The sequence below is a fragment of the Pleurodeles waltl genome, chromosome 2_1 (assembly GCF_031143425.1).
Source record: "Pleurodeles waltl isolate 20211129_DDA chromosome 2_1, aPleWal1.hap1.20221129, whole genome shotgun sequence".
In the NCBI taxonomy this organism is placed as follows: domain Eukaryota; kingdom Metazoa; phylum Chordata; class Amphibia; order Caudata; family Salamandridae; genus Pleurodeles; species Pleurodeles waltl.
This window is the reverse complement of record NC_090438.1, coordinates 888,489,220-888,513,413: the sequence shown is the minus strand read 5'-3', so window position 1 is coordinate 888,513,413 and position 24,194 is coordinate 888,489,220. Positions and strand designations below refer to the sequence as shown.

The following is a 24,194-nucleotide window of genomic DNA, read 5'->3' as shown; positions in this document are numbered from 1 at the left end:
TTTTCTTAACCTATAGATGTTTTGACGACTTTTGTTTTTCTCAGCTGTTGCAGAACAGCTTTTTGGGTTTCCCTATGGTACTTTATTTCCTATTATTTGATAATTTCCTTTTATTCTTCAATATAGATTTCCAATCTGAACTTCCTTTACCACTACCATAACACAATAGCTATAGGAGTGATTTGGCATTTTGGGCTGTATCCTAGAGCCACCTATTTGTTTGCCTATGCTGTGTCCTTTGTGTGTGATACTGAGACAGCGCTTTCATTTCTTATCTGAGTATTGCAGAGCATTGAAATATCTCCTGTTGGCAAAAATAGGGACAAAGAATAGGGGAGGAATGATAGTTGTGTCATTTACATACTGATCATTTTTAATTACACTAGGTCCTACTCATCCGTTTACCAGTCCTGAATATCCCTCCTTCTCCCACTCTCATTCCCAGGTCAATGGAATGTCTGAAAGAATTTCAGATTTAAATTGTACCAGTGTGTCTTTTCCAATTACAGATTTACCCTCATAGTACAAGGACTTTCATGTGAAAAAATAGTTGTCTATGAAATAAAGTTTAGTACCAAATAATTGACGCTGTTTTTTTCCTCTTAGGAACTATACCTTAAGATTCATGCCAATACCAATGACTGATGCTGCACAAGCATTAAAAACCAACCCAGAAAAAACCGAAGATGCTCTGCAAAAGGTATTTGTTGACATATACGCTTCCATTTTCAAGATGAATCCCATTGTTGATGTTATTTGTTTTATCTTGTGTTCTTTGGGGAGGCGATGATGCTGCCTGTAAGACTCTTCATATTTTGGAGCAACGATTGAAGAAGTGAAGCTGCAGAGGGAAAGGCTGCAATGAGTTAAAACGTTTAGGAATCATACATAACGCAGAAGCACCATCTGCGATCTTTTGAATTGTATACAGTCCAGTTCAGAACCATGGTGGAGTGATACTAGAGCCTTTGTAATGAAGGGATCTCCCTCCAAAATTTACATTTTCTGATAGATACTTCTGAACACGGATTCCTAACCTTTAGGCTATCTCTAGAGTGCCTCGCTAAATCCAGGTGTTTTTCAAATCTGTGCGCCTGCGCAACACTAGGTACTGCTGTGTGGCTTTGGTCTCATTTCTCCCTAAAGTGATGAAACAGAGCTTCAAATAAGTGCCACACTTGCACGCCGATGCAAGTTCCTTTCTTTCTGCACCTTCAAATGTGCATCCAGAGCTTTGCTCTTTTTATTGTTGATATGATGAGTTTGTAGAACTGAATTTCGGTGTGCAAGGGAACAGTGTCCTCACCCACGACTACAGGGTTCAAACCAGGCTCGGACTGTTGTAAACAGATGTCAGTCATGGATCCCAATGCACTTCGAGTTCCCTGAGCCATCAGCAAATCAGCAGCAAGGGAAGCAATGCTGCATATTTTTCACACTGATCTGGCTCCCTCTAGTGCTCTTTAGGGCCTCAAAGGATCCACAGGGGCCTCCAGTCTGGTTATCCCCAGTGGAGTCACCCTATGTGCAATCAACCAACCTCGGGTTCCTCACAACTCTGGTGCCAACTTCTGTTGTGTCTCCAAGACCTGCACCAGTCCCTTCCCTGTATACACCACTCCCAACATCACCAGTACTAGAGGTGGCTCCTGTACTAACCCCTGTGTCTAACCCTGAGCAGAATCCATCTCAAACCCGACCGAGGTCACACTCTGATTCCACTCCAGTCCACCCTGTTCCCGTATAATCAAATTGAGGCAAAACTCTCCCTCTGCCACAGAACCATCCTCATTTGCACCCCCAGCTTTTCAGTTCCGAGCTTTAATGATGCCAGTGTTTATGTGGAATAACAAGAGGCCAGTGGGCTTGATACTTCCCCTCATGCAGGGCTTATTTCCACCTTTGGGCCACCAATGGAAGAGATTGCTTCCTTTGCATTTGTCTTCAGATGTGCTACACATGTACTGGATCCACAACTCTCCTCTATTGAGGTTAAACCAAATGTGCTTGCTGAAGTTCTTCAGCCAGGGCCGACTTAATTTGAGCCCTTACTTCCATTCAGTGAAGCCCTAACTGATACCCCTATGGGCACTCGGCCTAAACCTTGTTCTTGCCAACCAGTGAACAGGTAAGTGGCAAGGTGTGACAAGACGAGCACATGGCGATCCCTAGTTTTCTTACTCAGCATTCTACTCTTGAAAGTTTGGTAGTCCAAGCTTCCACCAGCAAGGTGACTTGATCCCTATGCCTCCCCCAGACAACAAGTTGAAAATGACTGACGTGTTTAGGAAATGTTTGTTCTCTTAGTCCTGCCTAGGCTTGAGGTCAGTCCGTGTCAGTTTCTGACTGGGCTGTTATATGTATGACCTCTGGGACATGGTCGACGACATGGATATGATCAGCAAATTCTTCCTGGAAGAGATTAGGGTCTTCATTGCTCAATCCATTTAAGATATAGCTAAGTATAAGTTTTTATAATAGTCTGGACACCACAAATCGCTTGGGGTGAGCAGTTTGCACTAGTGTTGTGCTTCATCACTACGCATGGATGAGATGCACAGGCTTCTCCAGAGATGTAGAGGCATCCCTGATAGACAGGTTTTTGATGGGTCCTGACTGTTTGACACAGTAGCTGATGCCACCTTGAAGCACTTCACGGAAAGCTGGCCCATGGTGTTTCCCTTAGGCTTTGTGGCTCCTCTTTACTAGTCCCCCATCAGTTTCGGTCCATCTGAGGCTAAGCCAGAGGTTTGATGTATGTGCAGTGCTAGGCCCTTCTGCCTGACCTGCATTCAACTCGACACTTTTGTGGTGGGGGATGGAGATAAATCAGGCAATGTGCAGGTCACAAGGGGCACCATCTTCTACATCAACGTCCCCTGAAGCATCCACCTCCAAGTCACTTTAGTTTACCTTTAGTGCTGCACAACCAATCCAATGGAGACAGGATCAAGCATTTTCTCCCTGCGTGGCAGTCCTTCATATCCAACAGATGAGTCCTTCAGATCTTCTAGCAGGGCTTCAGTTTGTTTCTGACACACCACAGCTTCTGCCAACAAGAGAGTCGCTGTCAGCAAAGCTGTTACCCATTTTACTTAGAGGAATGAACCCTACTCTCCAAAAGGCCCAACGTGCAGACACCTTTAGCAAAGTATGAAAATGTTTGCTTCCCCAAAACTGGAAAGTACATCAAAATAATTCTAGTCTCCTTCACTACATGTCTCGCCTATGGCAAGGAGAGCAATGATCTGAGCATGAAATCGGAGAACTATTTGGATGTGGAACAGTACATTCTCAGGAACAAATCAGATCTCTTCAGGTGTACATAAGAATTTGTGAATTCTCTGCAGTCCCTGAAAAATAGGGACTTGTGGGTCCAGCACACCCTGTTTTTGCGACACCCCTTGAACTTACTGTGAATCTCACAAGGTTTAAACCTTTGAAAATTTAAGTGTAACACTACATCTGAGAATTTTCTGACGTATATATATGATCCCTACTTTCAAACAACATATTACAATTGTTTTTTTTATGCAACACAACTTCAAACAAAAATCACAGGATTTGCCATACAAATTTTTGAATTCATGGTTCTCGGAGTGCAAGTTCTGGCTCTTTGATCACCCAAGAGCTGTGAATCCTAAAGCAGTATAGCAAACCAATAAGTGATTAAAAAATGAAACACAAACTGCACATATTTGTCACTTTTATTGCTCTTACAACATTAGGCCTCCTTTAAAATGATATCTCAGAATTTGACATCAAACTCAAAGTTCTCACAAATTGTGAGGTTCCGATACTTCAGTACTGGAAACACATGTCCATAAATACCTAAACACAAAAAAAAACTAAAGTTAACATATGATTGGTTGTCAACAAGAAATCTTCAATAGTTCTTCAATTCAAATCAAATCAAATCTTTATTCAGGTTCATTAAAAACTATAAGAGCAATGAAGTAAATGCAAAAAATCATCCGATAAACATTATCTATTCAATACATTATTACAAATAAAAATACACAGTTAAAAATGCAGTTATAGATACATAGCTACAGTCAACACCCCCGAGAATGCCTCAGTCTCATAGCAGCTTTTAAAAAACAAGCACCATTAAAAGTGAAAAGTTCATCTGACAATAATTGTAAAAACAAAAGAGCAGGTCGGACTTGAGTGAATTTCCAAGCCTTTAGCAATGGAACAATATAAGCTTTCCTAACTACGGCATAACATTTACAAAACATTATAAAACATGTTGTATCTTGCATATACAGCTGGTCACAGCCGCGAGAACCCAATACATTTATCTCATGCCATCCTATTAAAATCACTAACAAATTAAACCTAACTCTAGTAAGCAGAAAATGTTCAGTGCTATTGGTCACAGATGTAAGATAGTGTTCCATCAATTGGGCTGTTTTCAAGAATGGGAGCCCATGAGCTGTAGGTTTCTGTAGTTCCTCTGGTTTCTTATCCATTAGCTTTTACCTTAAAAGATGTTCTTTTACCCATTTATGATCTGCCTTCACCATATCCTCGGGGTTAGTAAGGGAGCTGGCACTCCTGTTGCTCTGAAACAACTCCTTGATGTATTTGAGCAATTGGATACGAAGAGCATGGTTGATGGAGATACAGTCCTGCAAAATGTACTTATTCAGTTTGGTTTTGACTCTTGTCCATTTCTTAACCCAACAAAGAAGGGGACAAAGGGCCAGAATATCAGTGAGATATCTTACACCCTCATGAACAATAAATGAGGAAGTAACCCAAATATGGCAGCCATAGGAGACTTTAGAGACACATTTGTCCCGATATACCTGCACTAGTGCCTTAACTGGTCATCTACATAATCTAAAATGAAAATTAAACACAGCTGTGCTAACCCTTGTAAACTCACAAAACAGGGTCAAACAGAATTCCCAAATAGGAATATGCCCTCACCTTCAATAAGGTATGGGCCACCACTTGAAAGATTCTGGACTTAGTGAGCGAGGTCCTGCCACCATTACAAGTTATTTATTAAAATTGACTGCTAGGTCCAGCTCATCCATGAATGCAACAGAACTAATACAAAAGTGTTTGGTAGCCCCTTGCAGTCCTAACCATCAAGACAGTGTTATCCGCAAAGAGCAATACTGGCAGAGAGTGCCTACCTGTTAGTGGGCAGTCTGCTTGAGTTGCCACTAACACCTGCTCCAGCCTATTTATAAATAAGGTAAATGAAAAAGAGACTAGAATCTACCCTTGTTAAACTCTCCTACCAGTTTTAAACTGGCGGGTGCAGACACAATCATTTGTGTGTCAGCTGTTGCTACGGTATTAGCGTGGAGATCCCTCAGAAAGTAGATAATATCCAGATCAACCCCCATGATCAAAAGGATTTGTCATAGTTTATCTTGGTTCACTCTATAAAAGGCTGATGAAAGGTCCATAAAGACCAGATGAATAGAGCCAGAGCAGACTGCTCTATATCTGTTCATAACCATGTACATATTCAGACACTATTCGATGGTAGACCTGTTAGGACTGAATCCATATTGTAAATCAGAGAGTGTGTTATTTTCATCTGCCCAAGTAGCTGATCTAGCGAAAAGGACCTTAACGACAAGCCAATCAAAGATGTTGGCCTGTAACATTGGGTGTTTTCCTTATCTCCCTTTTTAAAGACTGGGCCAATAATAGAAGTAGCCCAGGAATGGGGAGATCCTTCATTATCCATGTCATTTCATATCTGAGTTACTACTGGAGCCCATATCTCAGTATCACTTCTAGTCAGGAAGGATGCCATCAGGTCCAGGAGCCTTTTTCTTAGACAAACCTAGTATGCCCTGTCTCACTTTATTCAGTGTAAATAATAAGTTTGATGTACCCTCCATAGTTTGCCTGGCCTCATGATCAAAGAGAAAGGCCACAAAGTTGCATATCCCTTCAAAATGAGAGGTCTAATTATTCAGGGTATTATGATGGCACAATGAAACATCATCTGGGGCAAAACGAGGGTAGTTTATAATGCTCCAGAATATAGCACTGTTCCTCAGACAGCTAGCTTGTATTAAATTGTCCAAAGCTAAGTTCAAGCTTATACTTAATTCAACAGACTGCTGATATTGCATTTTTATAATATTGAACACTAATGCAATAATGTGCAGAATTAACGTGCAGGCCGTAGACTAAATGTAAGGAAATGCCTCCTTGGCATGGTTGCCCCCTGACTTTTTGCCTTTGCTGATGCTATGTTTACAATTGAAAGTGTGCTGAGGCCTGCTAACCAGGCCCCAGCACCAGTGTTCTTTCCCTAACCTGTACTTTTGTATCCACAATTGGCAGACCCTGGCATCCAGATAAGTCCCTTGTAACTGGTACTTCTAGTACCAAGGGCCCGGATGCCAAGGAAGGTCTCTAAGGGCTGCAGCATGTCTTATGCCACCCTGGAGACCTCTCACTCAGCACAGACACCCTGCTTGCCAGCTTGTGTGTGCTAGTGAAGACAAAACGAGTAAGTCGACATGGCACTCCCCTCAGGGTGCCATGCCAGCCTCTCACTGCCTATGCAGTATAGGTAAGACACCCCTCTAGCAGGCCTTACAGCCCTAAGGCAGGGTGCACTATACCATGGGTGAGGGTACCAGTGCATGAGCATGGTACCCCTACAGTGTCTAAACAAAACCTTAGACATTGTAAGTGCAGGGTAGCCATAAGAGTATATGGTCTGGGAGTCTGTCAAACACGAACTCCACAGCACCATAATGGCTACACTGAAAACTGGGAAGTTTGGTATCAAACTTCTCAGCACAATAAATGCACACTGATGCCAGTGTACATGTTATTGAAAAATACACCACAGAGGGCACCTTAGAGGTGCCCCCTGAAACTTAACCGACTATCTGTGTAGGCTGACTAGTTTTAGCAGCCTGCCACAAACCGAGACATGTTGCTGGCCCCATGGGGAGAGTGCCTTTGTCACTCTGAGGCCAGTAACAAAGCCTGCACTGGGTGGAGATGCTAACACCTCTCCCAGGCAGGAATTGTCACACCTGGCGGTGAGCCTCAAAGGCTCACCTCCTTTGTGCCAACCCAGCAGGACACTCCAGCTAGTGGAGTTGCCCGCCCCCTCCGGCCAGGCCCCACTTTTGGCGGCAAGGCCGGAGAAAATAATGAGAAAAACAAGGAGGAGTCACTGGCCAGTCAGGACAGCCCCTAAGGTGTCCTGAGCTGAAGTGACTCTAACTTTTAGAAATCCTCCATCTTGCAGATGGAGGATTCCCCCAATAGGGTTAGGATTGTGACCCCCTCCCCTTGGGAGGAGGCACAAAGAGGGTGTACCCACCCTCAGGGCTAGTAGCCATTGGCTACTAACCCCCCAGACCTAAACACGCCCTTAAATTTAGTATTTAAGGGCTACCCTGAACCCTAGAAAATTAGATTCCTGCAACAACAAGAAGAAGGACTGCCTAGCTGAAAACCCCTGCAGAGGAAGACCAGAAGACAACTACTGCCTTGGCTCCAGAAACTCACCGGCCTGTCTCCTGCCTTCCAAAGATCCTGCTCCAGCGACGCCTTCCAAAGGGACCAGCGACCTCGACATCCTCTGAGGACTGCCCCTGCTTCGAAAAGACAAGAAACTCCCGAGGACAGCGGACCTGCTCCAAGAAAAGCTGCAACTTTGTTTCCAGCAGCTTTAAAGAACCCTGCAAGCTCCCCGCAAGAAGCGTGAGACTTGCAACACTGCACCCGGCGACCCCGACTCGGCTGGTGGCGATCCAACACCTCAGGAGGGACCCCAGGACTACTCTGATACTGTGAGTACCAAAACCTGTCCCCCCTGAGCCCCCACAGCGCCGCCTGCAGAGGGAATCCCGAGGCTTCCCCTGACCGCGACTCTTTGAACCTAAAGTCCCGACGCCTGGGAGAGACCCTGCACCCGCAGCCCCCAGGACCTGAAGGACCGGACTTTCACTGGAGAAGTGACCCCCAGGAGTCCCTCTCCCTTGTCCAAGTGGAGGTTTCCCCGAGGAACCCCCCCCTTGCCTGCCTGCAGCGCTGAAGAGATCCCGAGATCTCTCATAGACTAACATTGCGAACCCGACGCCTGTTTCTACACTGCACCCGGCCGCCCCCGCGCTGCTGAGGGTGAAATTTCTGTGTGGGCTTGTGTCCCCCCCGGTGCCCTACAAAACCCCCCTGGTCTGCCCTCCGAAGACGCGGGTACTTACCTGCAAGTAGACCGGAACCGGGGCACCCCCTTCTCTCCATCCTAGCCTATGTGTTTTGGGCACCACTTTGAACTCTGCACCTGACCGGCCCTGAGCTGCTGGTGTGGTGATTTTGGGGTTGCTCTGAACCCCCAACGGTGGGCTACCTTGGACCAAGAACTGAACCCTGTAAGTGTCTTACTTACCTGGTAAAACTAACCAAAACTTACCTCCCCTAGGAACTGTGAAAATTGCACAAAGTGTCCACTTTTAAAACAGCTATTTGGCAACAACTTGAAAAGTATACATGCAATTTTGATGATTTGAAGTTCCTAAAGTACTTACCTGCAATACCTTTCGAATGAGATATTACATGTAGAATTTGAACCTGTGGTTCTTAAAATAAACTAAGAAAATATATTTTTCTATATAAAAACCTATTGGCTGGATTTGTCTCTGAGTGTGTGTACCTCATTTATTGTCTATGTGTATGTACAACAAATGCTTAACACTACTCCTTGGATAAGCCTACTGCTCGACCACACTACCACAAAATAGAGCATTAGTATTATCTATTTTTACCACTATTTTACCTCTAAGGGGAACCCTTGGACTCTGTGCATGCTATTCCTTACTTTGAAATAGCACATACAGAGCCAACTTCCTACACTAAATATAATGCTTTTAAATTCAAGAAGGTGCAGTAGGCTGCCATGTTTACATGTACTAGGCTTAAATAGCTGAAGCAGCATTTTCTTGCAAAACTGACCTCGGTTAAGAATGTGAAGTGTTTAATTTCTGACAAGCTGAAATGTTTGGACAGCAATCACATAATGTAAAAGAAGTTCGTTTTGACCTTCCTATAGGCATATTTTTCATAGCGAACAATAATTGTATTAAAATGTGTTAGTTTAACTCTGCAGAATGTTTCTAATCATACCAATACCCTGCATAGTGAATGAATAAGTAGCTTGTGTTTTAGTGAGGTTGTGTTGAAGTTTAAACATTAAACTGCAGTTTTCCTAAGGGAAGCAAATGATGAGAACCCTCGTGGATTTATAAAAGGTAGTTGATAAAATAATTTACTTGAGCATTGCTGTCTGTGGACTATTGTATCCCAAGCGAGAAGACAATGAAGTGTTCTATTTCCTATGAAGACACCAAAAGCTGATTGGCTGACTGGAAAAAGAAGAAAAAACATGTTGCAAAGGCTTAGATTATGTTGTCTATAAAGTTGCATGTTCCTAGAGTAGGTGGCCTCCTTCCTCTCCTTACAGCAATTTGCCTCAATCTATGCTGCTCTGGGACTATATTGAGTTTTCTGAACCTCTTTTGACAGGAAGTTCTGCTTTGAATGATAACTGATATTTGACTCTAAAGCTTCATGCTTTAATTTCTCTATTTGGAGCTCCTTATGGCTTCTGGCTGACACCTTTTTCTTGTTCTCCCCAAAACTATCCTTAGTTTTAGAATAGGGATTCTTTTCTTCATGGAATACACTTAATGCGCGTATTCTGATATATTGATTGCTTATTTGGATCTGTTGATTAATGATTGATATTGATGGCATCATATGCTGATCTTGATAAAGATGTGCTATTGAAAAGACTGATCAAGCTATCTGATAGAGACATCTAGTTGTCGATTCCTTACCTTATAATCTCCACCAGGCGTCAGTTTGGATTTGGAGATTTTTCTCGAGCAGTACCCCTGCATGCCGTTAGGTGCTGTCGATCAGCTCCACTTCCGTTGTCGGCGTTATCTGCTCTGGATATGACATTGTGGGTCCTGTATCAGTTTCACCCCAGCACGCTGATGTCAGTTATTTTCTTTCTGCACCACACAGCACTGGTGCGAAGAGAGCTACTCCTCAGTTATTTTTTGACTGGCCATTTTCAACTTTTTGTCGAAGTTTTTTCGAGTTGTACAACTCTTGTGCTTCAAGGATGTCATCTAGGAAGATTGGGTTCAAGCCCTGCAGATCCTGTCATCAGGCGATGTCGGTGACGGATCCGCACCTCGTGTGCCTTTGGTATTTGGAGTGCGACTGCAACCCTAAATCATGCTCCAGACTGTCGGGCTGTGCATCCGGAGGCTTTGAGGAAGCGGTCTGTGAAGCTGATGGCGGCCCAATGCTTGACTCCACATAACTCAAGGTCTCAGTCGAGAGGATGGTCCCCGGATCAGTTACGGAGTCCCCCTATGTCATTGTCTCAGTCTCACTCCAAGACCTTGGGATATTGGGTAAGTTGAGGCACAAAAGAGTCAAAGAAAGTGAAATGTTCTTTGACTTCACCCCTTCCATTGGCTGATGAGATGAGGGAGCGGGAGTGTCGTCGTTCTAAGCCTCCATCTGCAGAGCCTGTGCCTGGGCCGACTTCAAAGTCTCACCGAGATTCTGGGAGCCAGCGCGACACCTGCCCAAATAAGACTTTTATGAAGACATGCGCCTCATTGTTGGGCAGTCCAACACCTCTGGAGTGACATTGGGCCCCGCAGAGTGAGAAGTGGCCCTTTCAGGTGCCATGCTGATGCCTTTGGCCTCAGCTCAGAGGGGAACCCATGGATCCATGCTTGAATCCAAGAGGGTGTTCGTCGTACCATCTCGACCTTCCCCAACGCCAATCCCGATGCAACGCTCCTAGTGCCATCCCCATCCTCATTCACGACTCCGACATTGGGCCCAATGCACGTTGTGCGACGTCAATTCAGGTGCCGATAGGAGGCATGCCTCCTATCTCGGATCCTGTTTCTTATGGGCTAGGGTATGGCGAGGAATGGGAGGGGCCGCTGGACCCTTTAGAGTATCAGCTCCAAGCTTGGACTGGCAGGTGGACTTGGGTGAATCCAGTAAACTGGACAACTCCCCAGATATTGGCATGCTTTCTCCTCTTCCTCTTACCGTGGCTGTGGGGAAAGGTGCTTCATACTCTATGGTGGTGCACAGAGCAGCTGCAGTCCTGGACCTTGAGCTGCCTTCGGTGGCAGTCAGGACTAACCTGTCTGAGATGCTTTAGCCTCGAGCTCGTGGTGGCCCACATCCCTTAGTGCCCCCCCTTCACAGACTGAGCACGCCTGCAACCTAGGCAACATCCTCAACTCTTCCCTATCCATGACTGGCCAGGTAAACTCATTTGCCTCCTCCTGCTGGCACACACTCCGCAAACTTCGGAAGATCTTCAGATGGATCACAGCAGATGGTTGCAGGACAGTCACCCACACCTTAGTCACAAGCAAGCTAGACTTCGGCAATACCCTCTACGCCGGCACCTCGACTAGAAACATAAAAAAACTAAAACTAATTCAGAACGCCGCTGCCAAACTCATCCTGGACCTCCCATGCCAAGAACACATCTCCCAACACCTAAGGACCCTCCACTGGCTCCCGGTTGAGAAACAAATCACCTTCAAGCTACTCACCCATACGTACGAGGCCATAAACAATGCAGAACCAGCCTTCCTGAACCACCCTGTCTCCTTCCACACCCACGCTAGATCCCTCCGTTCCACCCAGATGGCCCTGGCCACCATCCCTTGCATTCGTAAAACCACCGCTGGAGGACGATACTTCACCTACATTGCAGCAAAGAGCTGGAACAACCTCCGCCTGCACCTCAGACAAAACCCATTGCTCACCATCTTCAGGAAAAGCCTCAAGAAGTGGCTCTTCAGATGAGGCCCCTCCCATCCAGTGCCTTGAGAACCTCACAGGTGAGTAGCCGTGCTTTACGAAATCTGATTGATAGATTGATTGAGCTTCTTCATCTGAATCCCTGCTCCCCTCAATGAAGCCCTTACAGATGTCCTACTGGGTACCTGGTCCAAACCCAGCACAGGGGATCCTGTGAACAGGGCAATTGCCCCCTGCCAACGCTCTGCTCCCGGCAACTCCCTACCCCTGAGAGATTGGATATACAAGGCTCCATTTCCCAGAGCGTGTTTCCTTCTGCACCCCCGGAGAGAATCCAAGAGGGTAGACACACTTGGAAAGAAGAGGTTTTCTTCCACCAGCTTGGCTTTGCCATGCATGAACACCACATGCCTTTTGGGACATTATTCCCACACGCTGTGGTATACGGTTGCTCAAGTGCTGCCACAGGTCCCAGAGGAGGCCCATGCTGTACACTCCCAAGAGGTTGCTGATGGAAGAGACACAGCAAAGTTTGCGATCTGATGTGGATTGGACACGACTAACTCACTGGGCAGAGCACTTGCATCGACAGTGGCTCTTAGGCACCACACCTGGTTGAGGATGTCTGTCTTTTCAGGGGATGTCCAAGGCAATCTGATGGACATACCCTTTGAGGAAACCCGTCACTTTGGGGAAAAATCTGGCTCAGTGCTCAAACGCACCAAGGATTCTTGTGTTATGGCCAATTCCTTGGGCCTCGCGGCTGACCTTCATCCCCTCAGTCTGCTTTTTGCCCCTTTCCTGCTGACAAAAGGGGCGCCCAGCCATATCCGTTCCCATCCATCCACTGTGCTGCTCATGCTGCCCAGCCTCTACGTGGCCAAGGATGTGGGATACAATGCCCTCGTGAATCAAGGAGTCAACAGTCTGGCCATTCTAACCCCCCCCCCCCCCAACCTGCAGCTGCCTCCAGACCTTCCTAGTCTGACACTTACCTACCAGGGACCAGTCGGATACAGGATCCGCCATTACCTGCTCTGCTGGCAGTCCATCTACGTCAGACAGGTGGGTTTTGCAGATAGTCCAAAGGGGCTGCTCCCTTCCATTCAAAACAACCCCTCCATCCATGCCACCGTCCTACGATCGAATGATGGAGGATCACTTGGCACTTCTCTGAGAGGAAGTTGCGCCTCTCTTCACCAAGGGAGCCATAGAGACGGTGCCTGTGCCAGAAGTAGTGGTTGTTATTCCCACTACTTTCTAATATCCAAAAAGGACAAGGGCCTCCCTCTCTCCTTTACCTTCAGTCCCTCGATCTCTTCCTCAAGAAGGAGATGTTCAAAATGCTCACACTGGCTTAGGTTCTATCTGCCCTAGACCCAGGAGACTGGATGGCAGCATTGGACTTGCAGGCCGCTTATTTCCATATTCCCAACCTGCCTGTCCACAGACATTACTTGCAGTTCACATTAAGTCACACACACTTTCAGTTCACTGTACTCCCCTTTGGCCTTTTTACCAGTATCTCTCTGGTGTTCACCAAGGTGATGGCGGTGGCTGCAGCTCATCTGCACAGGTCGAGGGTTTCAGTCATCCCTTACCTCGATATCTGGCTGTTGAAAGCGGGCTCATCTCAGATTGTTGTCTCCCACTTCCAGACTACAGTGGACCTCCTGCATTCGCTGGGGTTCACTATAAAGAAGCCAAAGTCACACCTGACTCCCTCTCAGATGCTCCCTTTTATCGGAGCTGTTCTGGACACAGTGCACTTCTAGGCTTATTCTCCCGAGCGGTGAGAACAGGATATTCAGGCTATGATACCGATGTTTCAGCCTCTATCCTGTATTTTGGTGAGAATGACTCTGAAGCTGCTGGGCCTCGTTGCCTCCTGCATCCTGTTGGTGAATTATGCCAGGCGGCATATACAGGCTCTGCAGTGGGAATAGAGGTTTCAATGGACGTAGCATCAGGGGAATCTCTCAGACATCAGACATGGTCCCTTCGAAGGGAACTATCCAAGATAGGCAGTGTTGGCTAAAGAACCACAGTTAGGTCAGAGGGACGTCCCTCTACCTTCCCCATCAATAGCTGTCAGTAGTGACAGATGCATCACTCCTGGGCTGGGGAGGTCATCTGGAGAGGCGGAGAGCAGAGGCATCTGGTCTCTGGTGGAGTATGGATTCCACATCAAACTGTTGGAGCTCCGAGCAATCAGACTAGCATTGAAAGCATTTCTTTCCTCTCTCAAGGGGAAGGTAGTGCAGGTGTTCACAGACAACATCACCGCCATGTGGTACTGCATGAAGCAGAGCCGGTTGGGGTTGTGGACACTTTGTCAGAAGACTCTGCTCATCTGGATGTGGCAGGAACATCAGGGCATTTCCCTCATTGTTCAACATCTTACCGGCTCTCTGAATGTCAGAGCAGACGAACTTAGCCGAAAATGCTTGGTCAATCAATAGTGGAGTCTCTATCTGGAGCTGGCGCAAGGTCTTTTTCAGCAGTGGGGAGAGCCTTGGTTAGATCTGATCGCCTTTGCAGAGAAAGCACAATGTCAACAGTATTGCACCGTCAGCTGACATGGAGCCGATCGACCCTACCTAACGGCACACAGAGGTACTGCTCGAGAAAAATCTCCTGATCCAGACTGACGCCTGGGGGAAATTCTGAAGTAAGGAATCTGCAACTAGATGTTGTCTCTACCAGATAAGGTGTTAACGAAGGTAATTACTTATCCTTTAAACTCACACCATCTCTCATTAGAGACTGAAAACAATACCTTGTGATGATTATTTAATTGGTGTACAGTTCTTGGTTAATCTCATCTAATGTCAAAGGTCCATTGGCCTAAGATTCTGCAATCTCTCTCTGATTAGTTGGTAAGCTTTGCCTTGTAAATTGATATTTTACTGAGATTCCTGCTCCAGCAGCGCCATAGATGCTGTATCTCTATGCTTAGTTTTCAGGGCTCTCTTTAATCTATGAAGTGCCTCTATCCTCTATCAAACCATTTGCGTGCAGACTTGGTGTTAGTTACAGCTGGCAAGCTGAGGAAGTCCGATCCTTTTTGAGATATACTCGTGGAAGCCCCTAAAAGTTCCCTATGAGGGGATTCAATGTCTAAACAAGTAGAGAACTAATTTGCACAGCTAGAAAACGAGGTCTGTTTAAAACTCTAACGAGCCACCTATGTCCACCTAAGTCTTCTGCCCTGGTTGATCACTGCCTGTTCATTGTTGTCCCCTTGTGTTCCCACAATAACTATTTGCGACCATCCCAGGGAAGGACAAACTGAGTTGTGATGACTTTGTGGGCTCTGCAGAACTGTTATATCATTGATCTAAAGAAACAAGGAGGCTAAAACAAACCCAAAATCTGTTATAGAGGTGCTGCCACTGCCGGTGCAGGTTGTAGGAACACATGAAGTCTTGGAAAAGACCATTTTATCAAGGGAAAAACCATGATTGAACTCATTTATAACGGCATTTAACAAATCCCCTTCACTGGTGTGATCCTTATGTAGACCTTCCAGAAGCCCACATCTTGGGGTCTTTCTTGAAGCAACTTGAGGACTCCCACACAAATGAATATTGAACTCCAGTTTCCAGATTATATAAGCAGCAGCACTCTTCATCCCCTCAAGCTTGCTAGAACCCAGGGTGTGGAGATTAACTGTATTATGATGGGGAGTTTTGGCATTCTGGAAATGTAACTATGTTAATTTTGGTGCACTAGTGAAAGAAATGCTTAACGCCTGTAATGAGGGAACACCTGTAATCAAATCTCCTCAATCTTTCTTTTAACGGCTAAAGAAATAAAAGTTGCCAGGCCACCTTTAGCCCTGCCCAAGCATGACTCAGTTGCAGGAACAAAGAAGGATTTATACCGTTCCCAAAAACAAAATTGATGTTGCCCATGTCTTCTGTAAACAAATCACACTATAACTCATGATAAAGTTAAGCCAATTCATGTCCTTGATCTTAGCCACAAGACCTGCAGTATTCCCACTTATAAGTATGAGTTCCTGGGATTTAATTATAGAAAGCCCACCAAAGGTAGAAGTGGCAAGTTCCTGGTTGGCTTCACAGGATGATTCTTGTGACTTGAGTCAGGCATAAAGATCCAGGGAACTCAGTGGCGCATATCTTTTAGATGTCTTCATTAGAAAAGGCTCAGGAGCACTTCTCCTAGGAATTATTATAGTGACTTGTTGGCTGCCAAAATGCCGAACACACCACCTCAGGACTATAAAAATAACCCAATGCAAGGGCCAATATAGATGAAGGTTTACTGACGTGGACAGGCTTATAGATGCCAGAACACAGGCCACTAATCTGGGCTTGTTAAAATTGATCACCACACAGTCACCAGTAAGTAGCTTTTTGGTGCCTTTCCCAAACCAACTCACACTTCTTATCATGTTTATCCGTTTGTAGGTATTACTCCCCAGAGTGGAATGCAACCATATCCAACGAGTAACCTTTTTATGTTGCATATAGCTTTCTGGTGGAATGTATGTCGGAACAACGCATGCTGGAACAACACATGCCTGAACAACTAGGTCGGAACAATGACTGCGTTGTTACCACTAATGCCTTTACCACGAATGCCTTAACTACGATTTTTTGTTGTAAAGGCATTAGTGATAGGCATGCATGGTTCCAGCATGCGTGCCTCCGGACCCCCCACCCCCAGCCCTAAAAATTACTCCGACCACCCCACCCCCTCCCCTAAAACCACGCCAACCCCCACCCTTGCCCCTAAAACTACCCCAACCCCCACCTCGCCACTAAAATTACTGCAACCCCCACCCTACCCCCAAAACCTAAAACAACCCCAACCCCCACCCCATCCCTGAAACCTAAAGTACCCCAACCCCCACCCCTAAAACCTAAAACCACCCGCCCCTAAAAATACCTCGAGCCCCCCACCCTGCCCCTAAAACCTAACCCCCTCCCCAACCCCCCACCCGCCCCTAAAATTACCCAACCCACCCCTAAAACCTAAAACCACCCCAACCCTCACCCCTAAAACAATCCCAACCCCCACCCCATCCCTAAAACCTAAACTACCGCAACCCCCACCCCTAAAACCTAAAACGACCCCAACACGCTGCCCCTAAAACTACCCGAGCCCCCCAACCCCCCACCCCACCCCTAAAATTACCCGACCCCCAACCCACCCCTAAAACCACCCCAACCCCCAACTCTAAAATTACCGCAACCCTTCACCCGCCCCTAAAACCACCCCAACCCCACCCCTAAAACCTAAACCACCCCAATCCCCCACCCCACCCCTAAAAACCTAAACCACCCGACCCCCACCCCCAAATACTAAAAATACCCGACCCCCCACCCCGCCCCTAAAACTAAAAATACCCCTCCCCAAACCTAAACCGCCCGACCCCCACCCCTTAAAAGTAAAAATACCCCGACCCCCCACCATCGCCCCTAAAACTAAAAATACCCCCCGCCCTAAACCTAAACCGCCCGACGCCCCCTGCCCTAAAGCTAAAACCCCAACCCCCCACCTCCGCCCCTAAAACTAAAAATATCCCGAACCCCCACCCCGCCCCTAAAACTAAAATACCCCGACCCCCCGCCCCTAAAACTAAAAATACCCCTCCCTCCCCTGCCCCTAAACCGCCTGACGCCCCTTCCCTAAAACTAAAACCCCGAACCCCCACCCTAAAACTAAAAATACCCTGACCCCCCACCCCGCCCTCAAAACAAAAAATACCCCGACCCCCCGCTCCCGCCCCACTTACCTGACTCGTCGCATCGTCCTCCTCAGCCGACTCCCTTGTTTTGTGCCTTAACCACGCATGTGCGTTGTTCAGCACATGCGTGGTTAAGGCACAAAACAACGAAGTCGTGGTTAACGAAAGTGTTGTTCCGCTTTTGTTGCCCACGACCTCGTTGTTCCGGCGTCGCCATTCAGGGTGTTTCCCTTCTGGTGTGCTGGACTTCAGTGGTGGAACATTTCCTAAAAAAGCCACATAGGCAGGAGCCTCGGGAGATAGATCAGTGATAATTCCTGAGTTTACAATTGAGGAATAATTTAGGCCATAAGTAACAGAGTCCCTTACATGCAACTTCTGACACATCTGAAGGGAGGACGGTGGTTTGAATACATTCTTTTGGAAGGCCTGTGAAGAAAAGCCACTCCATCTGTCATCTTGTCTACCATATTGTTCAGGAGCTGGATTTAGCTAAGACCTCCTGCCTGGTTGACCAACTTCACTTTGCACTCTAAGTGGACCCCTGGTTACATTCCTCGTTAGTTAAGTTAACATGAGCTGCTTCCATGGTTGGGGACAGAACATCAGGCCTATTCTGGGCATGCACTTTTACCTTCTCCTGATGGCCGAGACTGATTGAGTCTTATAGCAACTGTCTTGGTTTTATTGAGCAAAGAGACCCATGATAAGTAACTCAACCTTTAGATACGGTTTGTCCAGAAGGATATGAACCTTGTTATTAGTCACAATCTCCAATGGATCATCCAAACACTTCACACCATTAGAGGTTTAGCTTTAGGAGAAGACCAGTCCTTCTGGGCCAGGGGCATGAAACAACCTCTTCATTAGAAAAAGCTACTTCTGAGCAGGCCTGATGGACTACTTCGTGGACCATCTGTGTTGGCACTGCAGTGAGGAGGCAGTTCTCTAGTGTTTGCTAAAACTGCAGCAATGGCATTCTCAGGGGATGACCTGAAACTGTGAGTACTACGACAAACAGCGGAAACCAGGCCAAGGTTAGAAATATCATGTCCACCATACACATGGAGAGCCAGCTCCTCCTCTGCATTTGTAATCTCTTCATTGAGGGCCCCTACTGCTGATGACAAAAAAGGATAACATACTGGACTTACCCTAAGTGGGCTTGAACATATCCGTGTCTTTCAACAAAGACGGCCCAAGAGGGACAATTGTTTTCCATTTTCTCATTAGCTCAAAGCAAATCTTAATAGGAGATGCTAGATCTGTTCTGGTCCTACCTGGGCTCGGATAGCCCCGGATGGGCCTATTGTTGGCGTGGTTTTCATCCGGGTGTGTCCCACGTGCATCCCATGCCATTGGTGACTGGCGCTTAACAGCGCATCTTCTCAGAGGAGTCCCTCCTCTTCCTGGGCTCTGAGATTGTTTCTGGGGAATACAGTCCCTCAGAAGCAGCAGCGTGGCAGTCACAGTGTCCTGCACCACAGGTGAATGGAGCGCTTATGAATCATCCTCGACTCCTCCCTATCCATGACCCGCCAGGTAAACTCTGTTGTCTCCTGCTGCTGGCACACATGGCGCAAACTTCGGAAGATCTTCAGATGGATCCCAGCAGACTGTTGCAGGACAGTCACCCACGCCTTAGTCACAAGCAAGCTCGACTACAGCAATGCCCTCTACACTGGCACCTCAACGAGGAACATCAGAAAACTTCACCTCATCCAGAACACCGCCGCCAAACTTATTCTGGACCTCCTTCGCCGAGAACACATCTCCCAACACCTGAGGACCTTCCACTGGCTACCGGTCGAGAAGCGAATCACCTTCAAGCTTCTCACCCACACATACAAGGCCATACACAACGCAGGACCAGCCTACCTGAACCACTGTGTCTCCTTCCACACCCCACCAAATCCCTCTGCTCTGCCCAGATGGCCCTGGCCACCATCTCTCGCATCTGCAAAACCACCACCGGAGGGCGATCTATCACCTACATTGCAGCAAAGAGCTGGAACAACCTCCTGCTGCACCTCAGACAAAGCTTGACACTCACCATCTTCCTGAAGAACCTCAAGACTTGGCTCTTTGGATGAGGCCCCCCCCAGCACCTTGAGACCCTCACGGTGAGTAGCCATGCTTTACGAATATTTATTGATTGATTGATTGATAGATTGAGCGCTTAACAGCGCATCTCCTCAATGTAGCACCTCCTCCTGCAGGGCTCTGAGAGGGTTTTTGGGGAATGGAGTCCCTCAGAAGCAGCAGCATGGCAGTCAGTTCATAAATTCAGCAAACTAGTTTTGTATCCTTAGACTAACTCCATTTTTAATTGTGTTCTCCACACAGCGCATCTGCTGCTGTAATCAGGACAGGCTATAACTTTGGTGGTGTCCGGTGCGACAATTTTTGTTTGCCCCCATACACCCCTCCAGGACCTCCTCTTCAGAGCCTGCCTGAAAGCTGGAAGCACAAGGAACTCTGTAGAAGGTGTTTTTCAATCGTAAGGGATTGCTAAACACAGCACCCCCCCCCCATCTAAGGTCAGTGCCCCCCTTCATGTCAGTGCCCAGTTCACCTGCACCAGTCGCACCACCCTAAAGCCGGCCCTGACTGTAATACTGCTCTTTCCACGATGCCACATTGCCTCAGGGACCGGGTAGCCACAGTTATAACTCCACTGCTCAACCACTGCCTGCAAAGCATTAGGCCTGTGATCTTGACAAGGTTCCAAATACTTTCAGATTTGCTGATTGGTCACCATTTGAGTCTTTCGCATTGTAGTATCTCACCCATGCAGTAGGTGGAAAAAAATGCAAGAAAGGTGACCTCTACCCTGGATGATTACGTTTTACAAAGAGGAAACCCTGGAATGTATTCATTTGACACTACAGAGATGATAAGACGTCTGGAAGCAATGCATCCCTCCTCATGTTCCAGTGCCGGGGTCCAAAGACGACAGTAGGAGGAGCTATAGGAAGAGGACGTGGCTCCTGATATTGCTGCAAGCAAAAAAAAGGAAAGTCTGAACCTACACAGACATTGCATGCGCTACTATGCATGAATTGTAGAAGAGTAAATCTGCTCTGAAGAGCAAAATTGGTGCCTCATCTCTTTATTCCTCACTAGTTAAGTGAAAAAGCACTACAAAGGGTTTTTCGTAAGCCTAAGTGACTTATAGTTTGACTGTAAAAAATAAGTTATTGTAAAAAAGCTTAAAACATTAAAAATAATATACAAAGGCAGTTTAAACCCTCAAAAAAGGTAGTCTACTAAAAAAAAGGGTTAATTTGAGAAACCCCAAAAAAGGTTCACTAAAGGAACCAAAACAATGTAATTTATAAATCAAAAAAGGAAATAAATGGACAACAAACAAGTAAAATGAACAACCAAATAATCCGTACCTTGAATTGCCTACCTGTAGCAGTAAGGGTGTAGAGCCAGCCCATAGGACAGAACCTGTGGCTAACCCCTGTTGTGCTCGGGCCAAAGGCCATAGGCTAATGGTGTTGATTGCCCGCCAAGGGTTATGTTCAGGGCCTAGCCATGAACCAGGCCCTACGGTCCACCTTCGCTGCACATGTCCTTCAGCCATGCACAGCAGAGGTGTTGGACTGTGGCTGACTGTGGTCAACCACACCCATCAGCCAATCCTCGCTGTTCACTGCTAAAGAGCCTGGCTTGAAGCCAACCCTCACTACACATGGCTAAAGGCCATGCGTTACAGAGATGGGACATACACAGGGAGCCAAGCGTAAATAACTGTTGGGTGTTGTTTATGATCAAAAAACTCAAACATTCACTGAAATGTACAAAGATTAAAGTGAAGTTATGGTTAGGATTTATGTTAGGATCATAACATGCTTTTAAAAAAACCCTCAGATATTCACTGAAAAAGCGCAGTTACGTGCTGTCATGATTGCAAGATAAAACCTAAAAAAACTAACAAAAACCACTGAAATGCGCCATTTATGGTTAGATACACTAACCATAACTCAAGCTTTTGCTAGGCGAACAAGGGTAATAGCATATACATTCTGCATACCTACATGTGTACTATAAATGACTACACTAGCAGGGTCTTTTTTCCATTTGTAAGATAATTATAAATACATTGGCAAATAAACATTTTTGATATCTAAGTGGAAACATTGACGTCACTTCAGCACAATAATAGTAGAGGAGGAAGTGAGATCATTAGAACTTAGAACTGTCACTGTTAGCAAAAGAACAAACACTACCTGGTCTCTGTCCCCGTGACTAGTTATATTTCTGAAAACAACCTGTTAAAAACGCGAGACTGCATGGAACAGTCATTGCTAAAAAAAGACAAGCATGGGCTAATTAATGGCCTACTTATATGAGATCAGCAATTATGACTTTGCTTATGTTCCCACTTGGATGAAAACGTGCTAAAATTGTACTCTGTACTGCATGAATAAAGGCAGAATTATTTGACATGAATGCAAGAATCTGTAATTCAACAAATGGTTCCAGGTGGATTCTATCATGCATGACATTGTGCTGAGAAACTGCATTGAAACGATCGTACGTGGCATCCCCTTCCTTGTTACAATTACTATTTAGTCAGATTGGTACACTGCCAATTGCAAAGACGACAGGCAATGCTATAGTGATTGCTGTGCCAGTTTTCCTCCAAATTAAAAAAAATCTCTTGAGTAGAATTTTTTTTGTGCTTCTGAAATATGTGATAGGTTTAAGTGCATGATTTCCTTTTAATAATATGGATGTTTTAATTGTTACATCATTTATATTCAGATGGTGCTTTTCAGTAATTGGTGGATGAGTCATACTGCATGCTGGCTAAAGACGATCATCCTGGGGCAGATGTTTGGGCATCCTTACTAGTAGTCAGAGACCATGAAGGCTTTTGGCATAGAGTATCAGAAGGGCCACTTAGCAGGTCTCATCTGTTGCTTTACGGTCTGTAGACATCCATCTGAGCTGCCTTTGCTGGTGAGATGTGTTTAAGCAGTGACATGGTCATGCCTCCCTCCGCGGCCATAGTGTTGTGTTCAGGATTCTTTGCAGATGTCACCCGAAGAGCTTGGAGACGATATACCAAGAACTAGTCTGCATCCTCTTAAGGACATGGTTCCCAGCCCCACTTCTGCTCAGTGGTGTTGGAAAGTCGGGGACAGGAGAAGGTATTGCGAGAAGCTCTACGAACCATTGGAATATGGCTTGGCATTTTGGTGTTAGATTCAGACACACTGTGATAGATGGCTATGATTATGTATTGTTAAAGTTGCTTGTGCCTTTGGTTCTCATGGTAAGTACACAAATTAGATGTAAAAGGCCATTGCAAATGTTTGTAAGTAACTGCAAAGTTATGATGTTGCAGTTGTTCACCACAGTCTTCGCAGTCTTCTCTCTTACCTTGGACTTCGTAAATTTGAAGTACAATACTTTTTTGGACTTTTTTTATTGTACTTAATAAGAATCATGACCATTTCTCTTCAGAATGTGGTAAGCTATTAGCACAAGCAGTAAAATGTTCCTTATTTGCATCCTTGGGTCTCTTAAATGTTCAATTCGATCGCAAATGATCATCCCCTTCTCATCATCTTAACTTGACTACAGTAGTTTAGCATAAAGTTTACGGTGTCGGTTTTGGCTCATGAATAGCTAGAGCGATGTGATGAATTGTTCTTTAAGAGATCATATTTTTCAGTCTGACCTTAATTAAATATGCCAGTGTGGGCTTTAGGATCAATGCCTTTGTAGACAGGCTGGAGAATACTTGCCTTTGTAGTTCATCAGGCCTAGAAATCCACTCTAGAAGGAAAATCAATGAGAAATCACTAAGTGCTGTTTATGGCACAGACAATCGATGCAAGCTTCACTGGCACACATCAAGCTCTTAGACCCACGTAATAAACCTTAACTAATTCAAATGGGATTATTACAGAGCAACGATTTTCTATCATCCCCCGCTTTATTGAATGTTGGAAATGAAAGAATGGTGTTTGAAGCTTGTAAGCAGACAGCCAAGCTGCGAATCATAGAGTATTTTACTTAATTTTTGTTTCAGATAGAAAACTATTTGCTTCGCAACCATGAGACAAGAAAATACCTGCAGGAGCAAGCGTATCGTTTGCAGCAGGGCATTGTCACCAGTACCACTCAGCAGGTGAGAGTGCAGTGTCTTGTGGGGAGTAGATGTAGTCTGATGGCTAGGCTGCTTGCCTTGCCTCGTGTGAGTTTGTATTGGTTTTAATCTCACCTTTACTTACCACTTGGACAAGTATTGTGCGATTGTGGCCTCAAACTCTTCATTTTGTTGTGCCTGACATTGTAAACATCTGTAATGTGAAATGTGATGTAATGTAAAAAAAAATGTGGAATATGTGTAACAATAATAAAATGTTGGCCAGTGTTATTATCCTTTTCAGCACAAATTGCTCTCATTGCCAATGTATGTAACCATCATGTCACAGCTGGCCCAGTGTGCCACGTCTTACTAAGTACTACATTTTCCTACAAGTGATTTTTTCACAAATAACTACAGTATGAATATTCCTCATTCAGAACCGTTGTTTTGGTTAATAAGGTGCGAGTTAGAGTTCACCAGAGAAGTACTACCACCGCTATATTTAAAGTCGGGGCAACTTTTGGGTTTATGACTCAAGCCGCA

The 24,194-nt window shown here is 45.7% G+C and overlaps 1 protein-coding gene across 1 annotated transcript in view; it reads left to right on the top strand.

Moving 5' to 3' along the window:
• Window positions 1-24,194, top strand: part of CARMIL1 (capping protein regulator and myosin 1 linker 1) — a 993,695-nt gene that overhangs the window by 665,191 nt on the left and 304,310 nt on the right. Inside the window, exons 23-24 of the mRNA XM_069218803.1 lie at window positions 607-700; window positions 23,592-23,690. Coding sequence (XP_069074904.1) covers window positions 607-700; window positions 23,592-23,690 — 193 coding nt within the window. The remainder of the gene's footprint in view (window positions 1-606; window positions 701-23,591; window positions 23,691-24,194) is intronic.